This window comes from Tiliqua scincoides, chromosome 8 (genome assembly GCF_035046505.1).
Source record: "Tiliqua scincoides isolate rTilSci1 chromosome 8, rTilSci1.hap2, whole genome shotgun sequence".
Classification (NCBI taxonomy): domain Eukaryota; kingdom Metazoa; phylum Chordata; class Lepidosauria; order Squamata; family Scincidae; genus Tiliqua; species Tiliqua scincoides.
In genome coordinates this window covers 33,777,809-33,796,856 of record NC_089828.1, presented here as the reverse complement: position 1 = coordinate 33,796,856, position 19,048 = coordinate 33,777,809, and the positions used below count along the sequence as shown (strand labels likewise).

The 19,048-nt window shown below is 44.9% G+C and overlaps 1 protein-coding gene across 15 annotated transcripts in view; it reads left to right on the top strand.

Annotated features, from left to right (window-relative positions):
• The first annotated feature begins 725 nt into the window (after nt 1–725).
• Nucleotides 726–19,048, top strand: part of TCF3 (transcription factor 3) — a 93,956-nt gene continuing 75,633 nt past the window's right edge. For 14 of the 15 annotated variants that reach the window (XM_066634954.1, XM_066634953.1, XM_066634943.1 and 11 more), the window contains exons 1-3: nt 726–1,332; nt 9,832–9,930; nt 17,242–17,314. In XM_066634954.1, coding sequence (XP_066491051.1) covers nt 9,859–9,930; nt 17,242–17,314 — 145 coding nt within the window. In that variant the 5' untranslated portion in view covers nt 726–1,332; nt 9,832–9,858. The remainder of the gene's footprint in view (nt 1,333–9,831; nt 9,931–17,241; nt 17,315–19,048) is intronic. The other variant, XM_066634940.1, reaches the window with a different exon arrangement.

The following is a 19,048-nucleotide window of genomic DNA, read 5'->3' as shown; positions in this document are numbered from 1 at the left end:
CCTTTTATAGAGAGGAGTTTCATATAAGAAATTTGGGTCTGCCTACAGCAGGGTGCCAACTAGTTGCATTTGGAGTCCCTGTGGACTGTAGGGTTTAGTTTTTGGGTTTTTTTTTTGGGGGGGGAGGCTTTTTATTTAATCTGTGAATATAAAAAGGGGATTCTCCATGAGATCCTCTAGGAGGGTCGTGGGGAGAGAGTCCTGGTAAACTTTTGACCTTGAGGGAGAGTGACATTCAGTAAAATGGAACCCCATTTTCCACTCCTCTCCTTTAGGGAAGAGAGAAGGAAAAAGAGGGAAAGAAAGTGGAAGGAAGGAAGAAAAGACGTGAAACAGGAAAAAAGAGAAATTAGGATGAGAAAGGGGGAGAGGGAGGAAGACAGGAAAGGATCTATATTTGGGGGGTGTCCTTACACCTAGAGAATAGTCAGTTGGCAACCTCTGTGCTTTCCTTGCCACCTTCCAACATTGGGGAGCAGAGATCAGACTGCTGGCGGCAGCAGGAGGAGAGGAAGCGTCCAGCTTGTGGGTCTCCTTCTGCAGACGCCAAAGCCGGATCCCTTCCCCCATCCCAAATACTGGGAGGCGGGGAAGAGCCTCGTGGGCAGAGCCAGCATCACCACCACCCCCTCCCCGTCTCCTTTCTGCTTGTGCAGCTGGCCTGCTGGTGGTGGTGGTGGCTGCTGCTGCTGCTGCGGCGGAGGGATACGGCGGGGGGAAGGCCTTGATGCGTGTGTGCCCGTGTATGTGTGGAAGCACAAGGGGAGGAGGAGAAGAGGGCGCCCGCTTGCCTCTCTCTCTCTCCGCCTGCCCCGAGAGCAGGCGCTGCCGTCGGGGGTGGTGGAGGGGGGGAGACGGACGGACTGGCGGAGAGCGGGCGGGCGGAGCGGTTCACGCGCACCATGAGCCGCTGAGCCGGGCCGGGGCGAGCAGGAGCAGCACTTTTACTTTCCTCCCCCTGCCCGGAGCGGATGGAACGTTGAGGGCTGCCGCGTTCGAACGCCGCGGGTGGTCCCCGGTTTTTGGAACGTTGCGGGGAAGGAGAGGCGCCGCGAGCATCCCTTCGAACGTCGGGGCGCTTTGATCTCCTGCCCCTGCCCGACTCTCGCGTTCTCCCCCGCCGCCTCTCCCTCCTTCGGCGACACTGTAGCCATTTCCGTTCTCTCGCTACATTGTCAAGAGCCGCCGCCGCCTCCAAGAGCCGCCGGGAGAACAATAGGAAGGCAGGAGGGGGACCGGGGCGCCGCGGCCCCCTCCGGCTGCGCCCCGGGGATTTCCAGCCCTAGCCGTGGATGCGTCTCCCCCCACCCCGCCCACGACGAAGCTGAGCAGGTAAGCCCTCCTTTGGGGAGAGGTCTGGGAGGGGGGAGGGGGTCGCCCTTTGAACGGGGGGTCCCGCTTTTCATTTGGGACTTCTCGCCTTAGGGCGCGTTGAACTTGGGGGAATCTTGATGGAGGGGGAGCCCCCCTTTTATCTGGGGGGTCATCCTTTTTTCTCAACTTCAGCAGAATGATCTCGGGGGAGTTGGGCTTCCCCCTCCCCCCAGAACTAACCTGGACGTGTCTTGAGCTACTTTCCCCCCATTAGTATCTAAGAAATGGTTTCCTAAAGATCAGGGGATTCCTTCCCCTCTTCCCTACGGTCGCATTTCTCTCTCTCTCTCACTGCTCTTTTCTTTCTTCCACCCCTTCCCCGGAAGTCTGATTAAACTTCTTGGAGCAAGAAGTTAGTGGAAACAAGAAGGGGGTGAGTGGGGGGGGGCTCCCTGCTTCCTCCACCTTATGGCATACCACGGAGTTATTGCTGATCTCACTAGAACTGTTGCAAAGTTCTATGGGGAGAGGATCCAGCACCCCCCCCCCCCATCGTCCTCCCACTCCCATTTTCCTGCCTCGTGGACTTTATTGTACTTAGGATTAAGAAGAGTAAGAGTAATTTACAATGGTGGAGTGTGTGGGGAGGGTGATGTGTTAATTTCCTTGCATAAAGAGCAGGCTTCATAGCTGTGAAGTTCCAGAAGTATATATTTTTTTAACTGGGGTATCAGATTTCCCCCTCCCTCCCTGATTTTGGGAAGCTTATAATATGGGGGCTACAGACTTTTTAAAGTTTGAATGTGCTGGAAGAGGATTGATGGGGGGGGGCGCTCAGGAGGTTCTTTGGAAGATCTGGATTCATCCCACACTTGCAGTCTTTCTTTCCGTCTTCTTCATCTCACTCTTGTGGATGGACTTGAGGAAAACTTACTAGTTTGTGCATAAGTTAATCATAGTTTTTATCAGGAATTCTGAATCACCAGATCTGTCTTCATTATAATTTATGTCCACCACAATTCCCTCGTGCACCACCAAACCGCCCCCCCTCCCCACAAAGTCTGGCAAACAAAGTTAGCAACATAAGAACATTGGGAGTAGACCATTTTTTTTTTTTTTTGCTAGGCCTCCACCGCGTGTATGGATTATTGCCCTCCTCTTTCACACCCCCACCCATTCAGATTTTCCAAAGATTGGGGTATACAAGCCACAGGCCCCCTGCTTCCACACACATACTTTTTCATATCCCCACTTCCCACAGATTTGCTTTGAGAGGCTGCCTGCTGTCAGGAAGGATCTTATTGTTACCCTCCTGCAGAGGGAGAGGACATTTAAAAGTTCGGGGAGTGGATAAAATTATGGGATGAATATTATTTAAATATTCCTTTGATTTTTATTTTTTGCCATTCACCACAACCTGATTCTGTTCAGAAAGGAGATCACAGGTGAACTTCTGAGTGAATTGTTTTGGAATTGGGTCCATGCGACAATTTTTTGGGCCTACACACAAAACACTTTTAGGATTGGCTGTAGTAATGCTGAGCCTTCGGGCTTCCACTGTCTGTGGGTCCTTTGCTTTTTTGGACTCTGCTGTGTAGATTCTCTGCACATTATTGTGTGCATGTATGTGCAGAAATTACTGTTCAGGGGTGTAAATCAGCTTGAGTAACTTGGTTTTGGGTGTGTATGTGTGTTAGTCAAATTGCACCAAAATAATTCTCTTTGGAGGCAAATTGTGCATGAAAATAATGTTGGGACAATTTGAAGAATTCCTAGTGTCTGGTGTGTAACCATTTTCTGGGCATTTGGAAGGGGGAATCTCATTTTTTAAAAATTCTGAGTTTTGTCATATCTCTTCCACCCCCAATCTTCTTCCTAGGATGATGATTTATAGGATTTACTATAGAATAGAGGTAGCTTAAATGTGTAAAACATATTTCTATGTTGTGTCTGTGTGTGTCCTTATGCATGCTACAACTGTGTATATTGTATTAATAAATTCAAAGAGTTGCTTGTTGGGGTGCAGCAGGATCTCATGAGATTATAACGTGTGTAGAATGACTAATGCTTGGGTCTATGGGTTGGAGCTCCATCAGTGCAAATATTACCCCCTCCCTCCCCACACTTATGTCTGTATTTCCTTGCAGTGCATTGAGTGAGAGGAATGAGGCTTGAGACAGCAGCTGAGGGCCTGTAATACTGCTGTGACTCTTTGTGTGTGTGTGTGTGTGTGTGTGTGTGTGTGTGTTGCAAACTTTCTTTAGCCAATGCACAAGGCAGGTCCCCATCATCACATTGCTTTTTGTTGTATTTCTGCAGCCACCTGTCTCGATCTCGCTCTATATGTGTGTGAAAATATGTTCCAGTGTTTTCCAGGCCTTTTTCCACACTAGAAGGCCTCTAACGAGTATTGGTGACCCTGTCTGGATTGGGGGGTGGTGGTAAAGACTTGAGAGGGAGGAGGGAGGGGAAGGGAGGAGGGGAGGGGAGAAGAGGAGGACATGGTGCTGCAGGGGGAGGATTCTGGAGAGTTGATCCCTCTTTGTCCTGAAGCAATAAACTCTCTGGACTTTGGTAGGAGGAGTCCAGAGTGAGTCAGGTTGAAGTGCATTGTAAACTGGGATGAGATATTTGGAGTTGGGGGGCAAGCAAGGGAAGGCAGAATGAAAGGGATCATTTCTACCAGAACATATGCATGCATTGCTATGGGGAAAACATTTGTAGGTTTTGGAAGCCGGAGGGGGAAACAGTTTGGCCTTTTCTGTTCAGCCCACCACCTTGAGTTTGCCCTGAGTTGTGTGTGTGTTTTGGAGGGGGTAAGAAGGGGAGCAGATTCATCCACCTCACATGTGTTAATCCCTACCAATCTGAGCAGGGGGAGGGAGAAACCCTCCTATGTATTTACAGTCCTTGGCTTAGCTGTGTGCTCCTTCGAGCACTTGTCTCCGTCTTTTTTTTGGGGGGGGGGTTGTTTTTGGGAAAATAGAGGCACACAAGTCTCTCCTTGCAGCTTGCTCAAGGAGTGCTCTGTGCATGGTTGTGTAGCTTTTCAAGGAATGCTAGTTGTTTGGTCATTTTCCAGAGCTTGGGAAAATACTTATTATGTTGGGTTTAAAAAAAACAAAACTGAAGTGAGATATCTTGAGATTTCTATATTTCCATATTATGGATCATTCTCTTTAAATGCACATAAGCAGGCCAGGGAGGTATATTTGTGTGTGGGGGGGGGGGATGGAGTGGATTTTTGTTTGTGCAAAAGCCCTGATATTTGAAAGCTTTTTGGGCAAGGTGGAAAAATATTCTCTTTTAATGATGTCCTGGACACTACCTGCTGGGATGGGGCAAAATTTCAGTTCCCAGAAATACCCCCCCATTTACTTCTTCCCATTCCCCCCCTCCCCAGGAGCTGATGTGTGAATATTATTGGAATCTGATGAAGTGCAGCCCTCACCTCCTGGAACTCAGTAGTATCATTTGGGCTGTTTGAGTGAGGGTCAAAACCTTCATTTTGAGCCCCCCTCCAAAAAAAATTGATTCTCATCTTATAATACTTTCATATTGGAGGGACTTTTGAGGCCAGCCAGGCTAATCTTCCCTGTAACATTGGCTTTGAAACAAAATAAGGAGCAGATGTCTCTGTGACATTAAAAACACACTCTTCGCCTGCTGCACCATTATTCCCCCCCCTCCTCTAAATTCCAAAGCATTGTGTATAAAAGAGGTATATGTAGGGATTGGTAGTGCAATCCTACAGATGCTCACTGGAGCAAGGCCCACTCTGTCCAACAGCATTTACTCACTGCTTGCTAAACACACATAGGGCTGCAACCTTTCTTGAGAGCTTTCGCTTCCACCATAGTCCAGTATACTACTATGCCTTCTCAAAGAATAAGAGGACAAGACCCTCCCCCAGGCTTGAAAAATTGAAACAAAGGAAGCCACAGAGGAAGGGGTGGAAAATGGAGTCGAGGGTATACTGAAGAATGTGTGGTGATTTCAGTACAAGAGAATAGGCCTCTGCCCCAAAGTGCCTACACTCTAGTAGACTCAGGGAGCCATCAAAGGGAAGGGCAGGAGGTGAAGGCAGAGGGGAAGAAGCTGTATTAATTTGTTTCACACACTTCAGCTTGGTTGCAATAGGGTAACAGGACTAAGGGGTTGTACCAAAGCCTTTCTGGAAAAACTTGGGCAGCTAATTACAGGTGCTTAAGAAGTTGAACCTTAATAGCATTGTCAGCACAGGCCTGCTCCTATCCCTGAAGGACTTGTGTTCCAAAAGCATTATATCACTTTAGCACTCATAAATAGCCACAATCATAATATCAGTGCCCATGGCTCTAATATGTAAGACAGGTCTCTGCCCTGAGGAAGTTACAAATCTAAACTGAGGGAGCAGCTAATGGGGGGAGGGAGAAGGAGCAATAATGAAGGAGAAGCATGAACATATGCAGATACCTCAACAGGGTTGATTATTTAGGGAAGAATGCAGTAACATTCACCCAGCAATGATGAAGTGGCTAGTGTTTGGAGGATGTTTACTATAGTTTGGAGGGCTGCTCTGTGGGGGGCGGAGGGGCAGGCAAGTTTCCTTTACAAACTCTTGAAGAATCTACCCTATTGCTGTTCTTCCCCCTGGGTGCCAGAGCTTGAATTTGGAGCCTGGGGTCCTATTTGGTGCAAGACGTGTGCTACAGAGCATATGCAGAGTGCCTTTAAATAGTGCAGTGTGGGCTTTTGACTGGAAAGTGGTATAGAAAAAACAGCATAAAAAAACTGGAAGAGGCCCCTAGAAGTGAGGAATAAGCATTTGTTGTCTCTCTTCTGTCATACAATGCTGTTTCTAAAGCAGTTTGCTATGTGGTGGACAATTTTGGGTGAAGATGGGGTGGGGATTGCTGTCTTATGAAAACTAACAAAACATTAGTTTTATTATAAATAACTAAAAACATAAAACATTAGTTTTATGAAAACCCAGAAATAAGTTCCATGTTAGCTAATGAAACTTACCCCCAGGTGCAAGTATTTAGGATTGCACACTTGTTGTGTGAAGTACATACTCCCTCTTTGTCAGTTGGCTTCATCATTGGGAAACTCTTGAGGTCTAGTTACTTGATTTTCTCAGTGAAGACCTTTGTTGAAAAGCAGTATATATTCTTATTAATAATGTATAATGAGAGAGAGAAATCCCCTAGCCACATCATTCTTTGGACCCCAAAACTCTGAAAATGTGTGCAAGTGTGAGTTTTTTTTTTTACTAGCACCAGCAAATCTGTATTGTAGGTCCTTATCCTTGAAGCATGTATCCATGGTCATTATCAGCCAGTGACAGTATGTACCAGGATGCCATATGTTGGCAAAGTGTATTTGCAGCACAATCCTATGCATGTTTACTCTGACGTAAGTCTTGTTGTGTCCCATGGGCTTACTCCCAGAAAAGTGCGCATAGGACTGTATCCTTATAATAAGGGTTTGATCCAGCTGTGGTGGTGGCCTCCATTCATTTTGATGGAGCTTTTGCAGCATGAGAGAGCGTACTGAAGTTTTCTTTTATTTTTTTGGTGGTGTACTATTTTTGTGTTGTGTGTGTTTCATTTATTTATTTTGTTTTACACCAGTGTTTAGTGGACTGTGCCCATGTTACTAGCAGAGAGTCAAAACGTTCAACATTTGGTCCCTTTCAGGTTTGTCAGTTTGTTGTTTTTTAACTGTCCAGTTCAGACATGAGCTTTAAGAAGTGGTGCAGTGACTTATTTGGACACTTTGAACCAGTTTAGATCAATTTTGTGCAGAATAATAGCAAGCTCTTGCTTGACACAGGCCTTACTCAGATGAGTACAACTGATAACTAGTTAACTTGAGAAAAAATGATGATTTTAAAACTCTGTGTGTGTTAATTAAAAAGGTTTTAACAAACAAAATATATACAGGATTTTTTTTTTTTTAATGGGAAAATCAAACCTGAATCATACAATGGAAGGCTGAATTCATGAACATGGAACTATTATTTTTGAACTGGTGATTGTTCTGTGTGTGTGGGGTTTGGCTTCAGGTCAGGTTCAAGGCAATCAAACATGCATGGTTGCCCACTCCAACACTTTTCAAGGCAGCAATGGAGCAAGTGAGCTTCATGACTGGGCAGTGTTGGGATTAGGTGTCAGGAAGAAGCAAGTTCAAATCCCCTCTTGGACATGAGGCTCACAATTGATCCTTGGGGTCAGTTGCTCTCTCAGGTTAAAGGTCTACCTGAAAATGGGAGGTGAAGAACCATGCACACCTCCATCTATGCAGGCAGGATAAATGTGTAAAAGAGAGGAGAAAGTCATCTAAACCTGGGATGTTGCTGGAGTTTTGGTGAGCTTTGTGACTGAACAGAGTTTCCAACTCAGCTCACCTTTTGATCTCAATCCAATCTTCTATCCAGCTCCTGGTACAGGTGGGGCCCTCAATGGACATGGCACTTAGTAGTGGCACATACACAGATGTATGGCTCTGCCCCAAGAGGCATACAGTCTCTAAACTCCAACCAAGGGAACATGAGAGAAGGTAGTGTAGAGGTGAACAGAATAAGGTATATGTTGTGAGGTTGTTGGGAATTGAGCTTGGCGCTCGCTCGCTCTCTCTCTCTCTCTGTGAGTGAATGAGATTATATGTGTACTGGGTCATATACTGTGCCTATACAACCATGCACACACTACTTCATATTCTCTACCAAGTTATACACAATCTGTGTATGTGTAAACCAGAGAGAGACAGAATCATCTATGTGGATGACACCTTATATGTGTACTGGGTCATATACTGTGCCTATACAACCATGCACACACCACTTCATATTCTCTACACAAGTTATATACAACCTGTGTATGTGTAAACCAGAGAGAGACAGAATCATCTATGTGGATGGCACCTTACAAAGAATTAGAGGGTAGGTCTCTGCTGCAAGGGGCTTGCAATCTAAAAGCAATGCAAAAGAGATAACTAAGGAACTAAGCAAAGATAAACTGGGATCAGAATATGTACTTATTCAGTTATACATACTAATCTTAGTTACAACAATGCATGGGGACAAAATATTAATTTGTATCGCGGCCTTCAACATGCAAACATTCTCAGACCAGTTTACTGGATTGTCTTTCTATAACCTACTATAAACCAACTGTCTGTGAAACTACCTCCAAACAATCAATCCTGCACAAATTTAGTTATCTTTGTCCTTTAAGCCCTGTACTTGATTGCCTCTGAAAAGCACTGGTGAACTTTTTTTGTTGGAAGAGCTGTATACAAATATTCTTAATAATAATGTGTGCGTTATGTGTGTTTTGTTGGGTAAATGGCCTAGTAACCTGAGTGTACTGCACTGATTTTGCCATCTCCTGTGTATGTACACTTTGGCCAATATCCAGAGAAAGTTAGTTGTCACTTAAGCTTCTTTGAAATCAGTGGGATTGTTTTCCTCACAACTAATTGTGTGGGTTCCTCCTGTTCATTTCAGTGGAACATTAGATAATATTTACTGTCTTTGGATTGGGATCCTTTGGGGGGGGTGAGCAAGAAATATTTTTTAAAATTTATTTTTTGATTATACACCCCTTCTCATCCTAAGACCTCAAAGTAGTTAATATGGTGATGTCTTTTCCCTATGTTTTTTGTTTTGTTTGGAAGTGGAGCAGGGAATGAAATTTGGGGGGGCGCTAATATTTTAGTAACTTTACAGAAGAGTTACAGCATTAGTGATAAAGACCATTCTTTCTTCCCTCTTCATCCCCACTCACTGTAAAAACAATACTGTGATTTCTTATGGACTAGTTGATTTATTGTGGTGTTAAAAAAGTAATTTTGCAGCCAATACTTTTTATGAGTTTAAGGAAGAGAATGAAGGAGAAGAGACGATGAAAGATTTTGAAATGATATATACTGTATATTTTTTATTTGCTTACTTAGAATCAGTATCAAAGAACTTATGAGACTTTCCCTTTTTTGCCAGGCAGACTTGCAGGTAGTGCCACATTTATTTAAGAACAGTGTCCAAAGCAACAGGTAGTCGGGGAAGACAAACAATCTCAACTTCTGTATGATGACTAATAAAAACAAAACTTGCCAAACTTCTTGGTCCCTGCATGTAAAAATGCCAAAAGGAAGGTGTACCAGGGAAGTTGTTTAGTGTCCTTTCACAAAATAAGTGTGCCATTTTTAAAGTTCCAGTTCTCCCCACCCCTCACTCACGGTCTACTACCATCACCAGCAGATTTCCTACTGGCCTAGGAATAGAGAAATTGGCAATGAAAACCAAACAGGCAAGAGTGTGTGTGTTCAATAAGACACTTGTTGCTGGCTCCAGGGTTGGCGAATTTCCACACTAAAATGGATTTTTAATTCAGGGAAGGGATTTGTAAATGTTTATGAAATTTGATTTATTTTTTTGGTGGCTTTGTTCCTCCATTAAAAAAAAAATTATATATTTTTTCTCTTCCTCCCTCTCCCCCCCTTCTTTTCCTCTTTCCTTGTTTTAATAAAAAGAAAGGACACCGTTGAATCTGTGGGAATATGAACCAGCAACAGAGAATGGCCGCTGCAGGAACAGATAAAGAACTCAGTGACCTCCTGGACTTTAGTATGGTAAGTGACATGATGGAGGGTGTCACTGCTTTTGCAGGGGATTGGGAAAGGGGGGGCTCTTTTTAAATGAACGCCATTCGTTCTAGCATTCCCTTGATGTCAAGGGGTGGGGGAAAACCTGAATGCGAGGTTAAACAGGAGGCGACAGCTCACACGCGCAAACTTGTTTGTTTGTCGATGGAGTATCAAGGGGGACCCATAATTGCTACAGTCTCCTTGTTGTGAAGGTTTAACATAGGTGGCTGGTGGGGGGGAGAGAGAGAGAGAGAGAGAGAGAGAGAGGAACAGATAATTACTCCAGCAGTTTCGAAAAAAAAATATTGGGAGAAATGACAGCCAACAGGTTCTGCTGATGGCATGAAATGCTTTCTGGATTGTGAATTGTTTATTAACTCAGGTTTTCTCACAGCATAGTGTCCATGAGCTGTCATCTGGCCAATGCCAGGCATGCTTTGTTAGGGCTTACTTGGGAGTAAGGCCTGCTGAGTTTGCATGGAGATGCTTCTGACTGAGCAGTCAGAGGATGGCAGCGCCAGTCTGGAACCAGTTCCCCTGTTAACCTTTGGTGCCCCACTCCAGGTGATTTTTATTACAGGTGTGGTGGCGGGGAGGGGCACGAGGACCGTGCATTGTGCTACTGTTTCCCATGCTTGCACTGTCACCTGTGGCCGTGCTCCTTCAGATGGAGGCTGCGGATGTCCATGCTTCTTTGTGAATGTATATTTGTGGCCTTTGTTGCAAATACAAGGGGTTTGCTCTGTGTGTGAGAGAAGTCCATGTTGCGCATTGATATGTACGAAGTTCTGAATTGGATGCATCTTTGTTCTTGTCCCCTCCCCCCAATCCCCTCCCCCCAGTTTCTCATTTTGAGTGGAATGACAAACAGCCAGACATTTTGGTTGTGTCAGCCATTCCTTTTTTTGTGGACTGTTGGGTTTCTGACTACCATAGACAACAAGGTGTGGATTTTCTTTTTCTTTTTTAAGAACAATCACCAGCACTTTGGGCTGTTCCACCCTTCTGTTTTGGACCTGGCAATGTTTACAAGCCATCTTCTTCCCATTCCCCCCCAGGTTCCCCACACTCCTGGAGATTGAGTGTCTTATGCGGATGGAATGTGGCCCCAAGCTTCACAGTGTACAGGAAAAAAAGTTGGGGCAGAGCTGGTTTGGACTGCTGGTTTTATATCAGAGAGGAGGAAAAAAATCTACTTAGCAGGTGACATTGGCCAAAGTAAAGTTGTGTCATCCAGCCTGAACTTTGAAGGGTGTGTGGTCTTGGCTCTTTAAGATAAGGAACCTTCTTGGCTTGTTGGAAAGAGGCCGAGAGAGAACCACCACATCAGGACAAGAGATAACCACAACATGAAGAGAGATACGGCAGTGGGCTCTTTTTCTGGTTCCCTTCTATCCTGGTCAGGCAAGACTTCCCAGAGCTCAGCAGCACCTTCTAAGAATGCACAAGGCTGTCCCTGGATTGGCCTGGGAGGTGCAACTGCTTCCCAAATGTGGTGGTGCGGGGAAACCTAATAAAATCTTTACACCTTCTGTTGAATTCTGACTAGTCCTCTTGGCACTACTGTGCCAGAGGGGCGTTTTTGTCTTGTACAGGGGCTGTGGGTGCCTTTGCTTTGGTGGTTCCTGCTTGTGCTGCATTTTGGGAACTGTAGTCCGCAGTTGCTGTAAGCTGTCCTTCCGCATTGTCTAGAACAGGGGTGCTCAATAGGTGGATCGCGATCTACCGGTAGATCGCGAGGCAAAATGAGTAGATCGCAGAGTGCCAACCCCCCCCTTCAGGTGCCTCTGGGAGGAAACGCCGGGAGTAAGGCCCATTGTACTCAATGGGGCTTACTCCCAGGTAAGTGTGGCTAGGATTGCAGCCTCACAGCCTAATCCTAGGCATGTCTACTCAGGAGTAAGACCTGTTATACTCAGTGGGGCTCAAGGTACACCAACATACATTGTACACATAAATGTTATATGTTATGATGGCGCGAACATTGTAAAAAAAAACTCTGGTAGATCTCCGGGCCTTGCTGGGTTTCAAAGTAGCTCTCGAGCCAAAAAAGTGTGAGCACCCCTGGTCTAGAAAATTTTCTAACTAAAAGAGCTGCTATTCTTTTGTTAAGTATTGGTTTTTTACATTTCTTCTAGATTAAGTACAGAATTTCAGCCTGTATGGCTACAATCCTATAACACTTTCCTGGGAGTAAGCCCCACTTACGATGGGACTTCTGAGTAGACATGCATAGTATTGTCTACTATGTATTGTGCTGTAATATTGTGCATTCTGAGGCCAAGTTCGATGATCAGGCTCCACGATTAAAGAGCAATAGCTTAGTGGTTTAGCCTATGCTTTGCATGCTGAAGGTCCTTGACTCTGCCCCCAGCAATGGGGATTTCTGGAAATGGGATCTGTGCTAGAGAGCTACTGCCAGCCAGACAGTACTGGGTTGGATGGACCAGTGATCTGACTCAGTAGAAAGTAGTTCCTATGTTTAGTTCTTTCAGGGTTTGTTTTTGTTTGTTAGTTGCCTGCATGAAGTTTGTCTCAAGGACTTGTGTAAGCCAGATTTGAGAGATGATTACAAACTTGTATGGTCTCTCAGATGATGCATTTTCCATACCCAGAATTGCTGCAAGAATTTAGTCTTAAAATAGCCACAGGTGAAATAACCCAGAGGCTGTGCATCTCCGGACAACGTACTTGGCAGTCTTGCAGTTTTTGATATAAATATACTGTTTGCTGCTGAAGTGGAGGCAGCCCCCTCCCCCTACAGAGGCATATGGGGTGGCAGTTGACAGTAAGGGGGCACCTTGTATTTCAGTTCTTGTGTCCATGAGAAGCGCTTTTGGGTTGCACTATATTTAATTCTGAACTTTGCAGCAGTTGCAGTTGGGTCAAAATCATGTCTGCAGAAGTATTTAGTCTTCAGACATTTATATTGGGCTGCCTATCTGTGCATGCCCCCATGCTGTAATTAGAATATTTTTGGGGTAACCCAGTGCAGTTTATTAGGGGATCCTCCATGTGAAGATCAGAAGTGGCAGGCAAGCTTTTATCAGAGGCATGTGCTTCTTCTGGGATACACACAGCTGCAGAGAAATGTTGTGTTGGGATGCACCAACCTTAGATTTCGTTCTCATTGAGTTGGTTAACATACATCTTGCTTGTACGTCTTCAGGGTGAAGGTGGGGGTCTTGAGTGAACGGAGTACTATCCCCATGCATATACTCCCTGCACATAATAAGCTAGCATGTCACAAAGTGGGCTAGAACCTTGACATGCTAGTTTTCTGTGTGCAAGCATTTTTATTTGTTGTTTGTGTGGGGGTCATTCAGTCATGCTCATCTCCACCTACAGACCGAAGTAGCACTGCCAGTCATGTGGAGTGGAATTTGTTTTTCTGCTGCTGTCTCTTTCCAGAGCAAAGTTTTCCATTTATGAAAATATGCAGTTTAACTAAATAGTAACAAAAATGGTTCCAATGTCTATCAGATTGGACAATATTACCTTTCTTTTTTTGTTTTCTGCAGCAGCATATACCTAGGATTTATCTATAGATCTACTGTACTCCTCTTTGGGTATGCTAAAATACCAAGTTTAACACTTGTTCAGTGCCTTCAGTTTTCTCCTTAAAATTTAAATGATGTAAGGCAATTGAATTGTTATGTTTTAAAATATTTTGAGTAGAATACAGTACTTGCTAACTAATCCAAAGCTTTCCTTGGAAATTAATTCCAACATTTAAACCACATTTTCCGCTCCCAACCACCCCCACCCCCCCATCAAATACTTCAGTTCAAATACTTTGGGCTGTTGCATAAATACCTCAACAGTTTTTTCCAACATATAAATTAGCATGACCTCACCCCCCCCCTTAGTTATGTTTACTAAATAGAAGTGTCATGGCAAATATGATCCCAGTCTGTTTAAGGCTGAGTGGACAAACATCAGCCTTTTGTCTTTTTACTCAAAGTCTACCTGCTGTGATGGCACCTGGTGTAAAATGGTGCTTGGGGATGGAAACAGTTACCTTCTGCACCCCTAGAGCTCTGTACTGGAGCAATCTGCATACAGCACAGCTATATCTGGATTACTACAGATCAGAGATCTGAACCCAAAACTCCCACACCAGCCAGAAGAACAGCACAAAGAGCCTATCAAAGGCCACCCACTAATGCACCTATTGTACAGGTGAGGAACACTGATGCTGAGAGAGAAGTGATTAGCACAAAGCCAATGACAGTGCAGAGGGGCTCTGGAGCAAGGGAAGATGGCAGTTACTGTATCTTGCAAATGTTAAATGACTGGGAGTCAGAAACGCTTGCTGATCTTCTGCAAATCGCCCTGATGGAGGGAACTGGGAAATGTTCCAGTTCAAATTTCTCCAGCAAATCCCTTCTACTAATCGAGGAGCATTCAGTCCTGCAAGCTCCCACCTGCAGGTGGATACGGCATGCATGCTTATGAAGCTGCCTGCTCCCGAGTCAGAACTAGCTCGGTACTAACTCCCCAGCCTGGCTGCAGCTCTCTAGGGCAGTGATTTTCAACCAGTGTGCCATGGCACATTGGTGTACGACAAATGGTCCTCAGGTGTGCTGTGGGAGTTTGGGGAAGGGTCATTTATTTGTAGGACCTTTGGGGGATGTGAGCCCCTCCCACACTAGCAGCATGTTGTGCTCTGTCAATTGTCAAAAACCTGATGGTGTGCCCTGACAATTGTAGCTCCTTGTTAGTGTGCTGTGAGAGAGAAAAGGTTGGAAATTGCTGCTCTAGGGTTTTGGATGGAGGCAAGTTTTCCCAGCCATTCCTGGAAATGCAAGGGATTGAATCCAAGACCATCAGCATGCAAAGCAGGTGCTCTATCCCTGACCTACAACCTCTGTGAGAACTGAGTCTTCGTTCACAGGGGGTAGTAGTGAGGTTCTGTTGGTTTGGGCAGGACCCTTATGAACACTTATGAACAGGTGTTGGGGAACATATCCCAGAATTCTTTGCAATGCACATGGGTTCCATGGCAAGCTTTCGGAGGTTGTCAGGCAGGTGAAGTTGATGCAGAAAGCTTTCCCCAAAGGTATAAGATCTCTAAAGCAGTCAATCCTCCTGTTTGTAAAGGCAGGTGAAAGACTGCTTGCATGTCACATGGAATTTTGTGGTGAGGGGACCAAAGTCGAATGTATATGGTGGGGGGGGGGGACTCACTGAAGAACCATCAGAACATAAAATAGTAGTTACCAAGTATGTTCCAAGCTTTTGGGATTGTATATCAGTCAGCATTCATACAGAGCAGTGGTTCTCAAACTGTGGGTCATAAGTGGATTACAACCTGATTTTTGGTGGGTTGTGGGGCCGGTGCTACCCAGAAGCTGCAAGGCATTCTTGGGTGCGACACAGCTGCTGTGGCCAACAAAATGGGTTGCGGCGGTAAAATGTTTGAGAACCGCTGGAATAGAGGAATCTGTCTAGTCTTTTCCTTGTATTCCTTGCCACCATAAGTGACAGGGATTCGCATCTGTGAAAGGCACAGAATAGTTGGTCCTGTCGCTGGTCATCTTTTTTGAAGGTATTTAAGATTCATGCATTTTATCTGGCTTTCTGTTAGCTGATTTGGCCCTAGGGTTCTTTTTCGCATTGGTATGATTTTGTTGCTGTTGTCACTTTTTTTTCTTTTTTGCATTTATTACACTTTTGGTGTTTGTTTTATTTTTTATCTATATGTTTTAAGTAGCTTCAGTGGTCCCTTTGAGAGCAAAAAGCAGCTAAGAAGTCTTTTTAATAAATAAATGAAATGTTTGTACTGGACAAGGAAGGAGCAGACAGATCCCTGCCCCGAATGACTTACAATTGAAGGAAATCAACCAAGGCAGGGGAGGGTGCTTGAGGCAGGGATAAACATGCAATTATTTTGATACACGAGGACTGGTTTCTGCCCCAAGGGGCTTACAAACTAGAAATAGACACAGGAAACCAAGAGGAAGGGGAGGGGGGAGATAGAGGCAAGGGTAAACAGGGGAAGAATATATGATTATTTCTGTTAGGAGAGGTACTTAGGCTTAGTTACAGTAGGGGTATAATCAATTAAGCTTAGAATATTGCTTTATCTTCCATGTATTATTTTAAATCCTGTTTTAATTTGTACCGGCAGCTTGCAGCACAGGGGTACATGTCTGTGTGTGTGCATACACCAGAGTGAGACATAAAGACGTTTCAAAATCTTCCCAGCACTTGATAGGGGAGAAACCATATACAGGACAGGTATATAGATTTTTACCAGCCTGTGAAAGAAAGGTGTCATTATGTACTGTACTAAGAGATCCTTCCTAGTTGGAAGCAAGTTACAGTTAGTTACAGTTGGGGTGTAATCGATAAAGCTTAGAATTTTTCCTTCTTTGTCTACCATGTGTTATTTTAACATCCAGTTAGCATGCTGTGGAACCATGAAATGGGTTGATGGTGCAACAGATATGGTTATCTCGAGCTTTCTGATTTTGTGTAATATTAGAATTGAACTTGTTGGAAGTGTCCATTGCTTCCTCCCTTGCTATATCTCCTCCTCAGCCAAAGTAGATCATCCAGCAGGTAAATTGCAAGTTACTTCCCAAGTAGGAAGTGTAGAAGTTTGAGTCAAAATGGCACAGACGTCCCCCCATTGTGTGGCCCCATGAAATGGCAGGCAACATCGTCTTAGTGATTATTGGGGTGAAGCCAAAACCCACTGGAGTGCCTATGAATTAGTGGCTGTCATTTTATTTTCCCCCAGAATGACCCTTAGGACACTTCTAGATCACGAGCTAGCATAATTCCAGGGTGCCCTCAGGTAATAGAAACTTGTACCAAACTGCAAAAGGGGCAAGGCATGGCCCCGAAATCTCCAAGTGACCACTCTCCTCTCAGTCTTAGTTTTCCTCTCTGCAGCAGGAGTGTTTGTGTGTGTGAGATGACCTTTGGCCCTACCTTACAGGGCAGTTTTAGGACTATCAGGAACAGGGCTGTTTGGAATGTCTAGTTTAGGATTGCTGAGCTATGTTACTATATTTCGGCTTGCACTGAAGCCTTGCAATACCCAGAAAACCTTGGGGTACAGAGAGGGCTCCATGGAGGCCATATTGGCACCTCCAACATTTGCAGAGAAGGTACCTCTGTTCTGAGACCTAACCAAGAACATACGCTCTTGTGGGTGTGGATATAAAAATAAGATCAATGCCAAGAAGTTTCTCTTTAGTTTTAATTTATGAAAAGGTACAGCAATTGCACCTCAGGTGTCCAAAGTCTCTCCATGTTATTTGACTCTTTTTTTTTCTTTTATAGATGTTTCCTTTGCCAGTGGCAAATGGCAAAAACAGACCCACGACACTTGCAAGCACACAGTTTGGAGGATCAGGTATTGTTATACCTCTTTTGGGGGGGGGTTGTTAGCTTTTCTCCCTCCCTCGTGTCATGCATGGCATAATATCAATGTAGATCCATAAAATATAATACAAAATATCTTTAGTACAACATTGCTACTCTCCTTTCCCCAAGTTTGTCCAATGCAAGCACTGCAATCCATGAACCTTTATGAATGTAACTTTTCCCTTTCACTGCGCTTAAGAACTTGGAGTCAGTTCATACGTTCTCTCTGTGGTGGATCTCTGTTTCCTTCCCTTCTCACCATTAGCCAAAAGCCTGGTTCTCTCAGAGGTGGCCAACAAATCTAAAGTGACCCAGGTTGAAATTGTACATACATCCTTAGAGCCTAAGGTAGAGCTATTCAAACTGGCGCGTTGCAACACCCCAGTCTGACAGCCCTGGCCAATGCTGCCTTAAGAGGAGGGAGCAGGGGGAAGGCAGCTAAGGGGGGCTGCCAGGACTGGGATGTACTCACCAGTCCCTGCAGCAGCCTGTTGGGGGTGCAGGGAGCTCTGCGCAAATGTCTGCAGGGTTCCCCAACGTTCCAAAAGTGAAAGTGGAGCGACTGCAACTCCACTTACGCAAAACCAGAAGTGGAGCAGGATCACTCCGCTTTCACTTTTAGAAGGCTGGGCAGCCCTCCAGGCTCTCGCGCAGGGCTCCCCACACGCCTGACAGGCTGCTGCAGGGACTGGTGAGTACATCCCAATCCCTGCAGCCCCCCTTAGCGATGTGATCCTGGGGACTGCATCACTGCCTTCGCCCCACCCCCGCTGCCTCCCTCCCCTCCCCTGCAAGGACTTACTGCAGTCTTCAAACTCCCTGAGAGTTTGAAAAGAGCAGGCCTAAGGGTGCTGGATGCCTTTACACCAGTCGTGTGCTCTCTCATACTCAGCCTAAGCAACTCATTTAAAAGAATGCACTCCCATACCAAACAAAAACACCAGCAAATGGAAAACTAGCCTGTCCATGAGAAGAGTCACCTAGAAACATTTTCCCTGACAAACTAGTCTTTCATGCATAGGGAATGTTCTTTTTGTCTAGAGGAGCTTCATCACAGGAGCCCTGCCCTAGCATCTGAAGTGCTGCAGCCCTGACACAAGTTGACCACCTCAGTGAGGACTAGACTCATGGTGTTAGCTTAGCATCGGGATTTATACTAAACATGGTTTCTTTTTACTCTGGTTTGAAGCTGGTTATGTGTAAACCTGGTTCAGGCATCATGCTGAAAATGCAAACTAGAGCAAGAGAAACCTCCAATGAAAATCTGCTCTAAGCTTTTATTATTTATTATTAACACTATTTACATACCACTTTTAAAATGTTGGCTTAAGAAATGTGTTTATAAAATGGATCCTCAGTTTGACAAGGGAAAAAGGAATGTATAAATGAACTTCTACCCTGGGGGTGGATGTGTGTGTGTGTGAGAGAGAGAGAGAAAGAGAGCACCAATCACTTTCCACTTGTTTTGTCAAAAAGTTGAGCCATGCTTTTGAGCAACAAAAATAAGTTCTTAATCCTTTGAGCAAAACGATCCTTTGTGCCAGAGGCTTGCATTTAAAAGAGGAAAAAAGTTCAAAGTGGGGAGGGGATCCCCCAATTCGATTGATGTTTAGTTTTCAGCAGCAGTAACAATACTGGGTTTTTCCCACCTTTCCCAGGTCCTATTTGTGTGCACGAAAGCAAAATGAAGTAGTTATATTGACTTTTAGGAGACGTTTGGTTT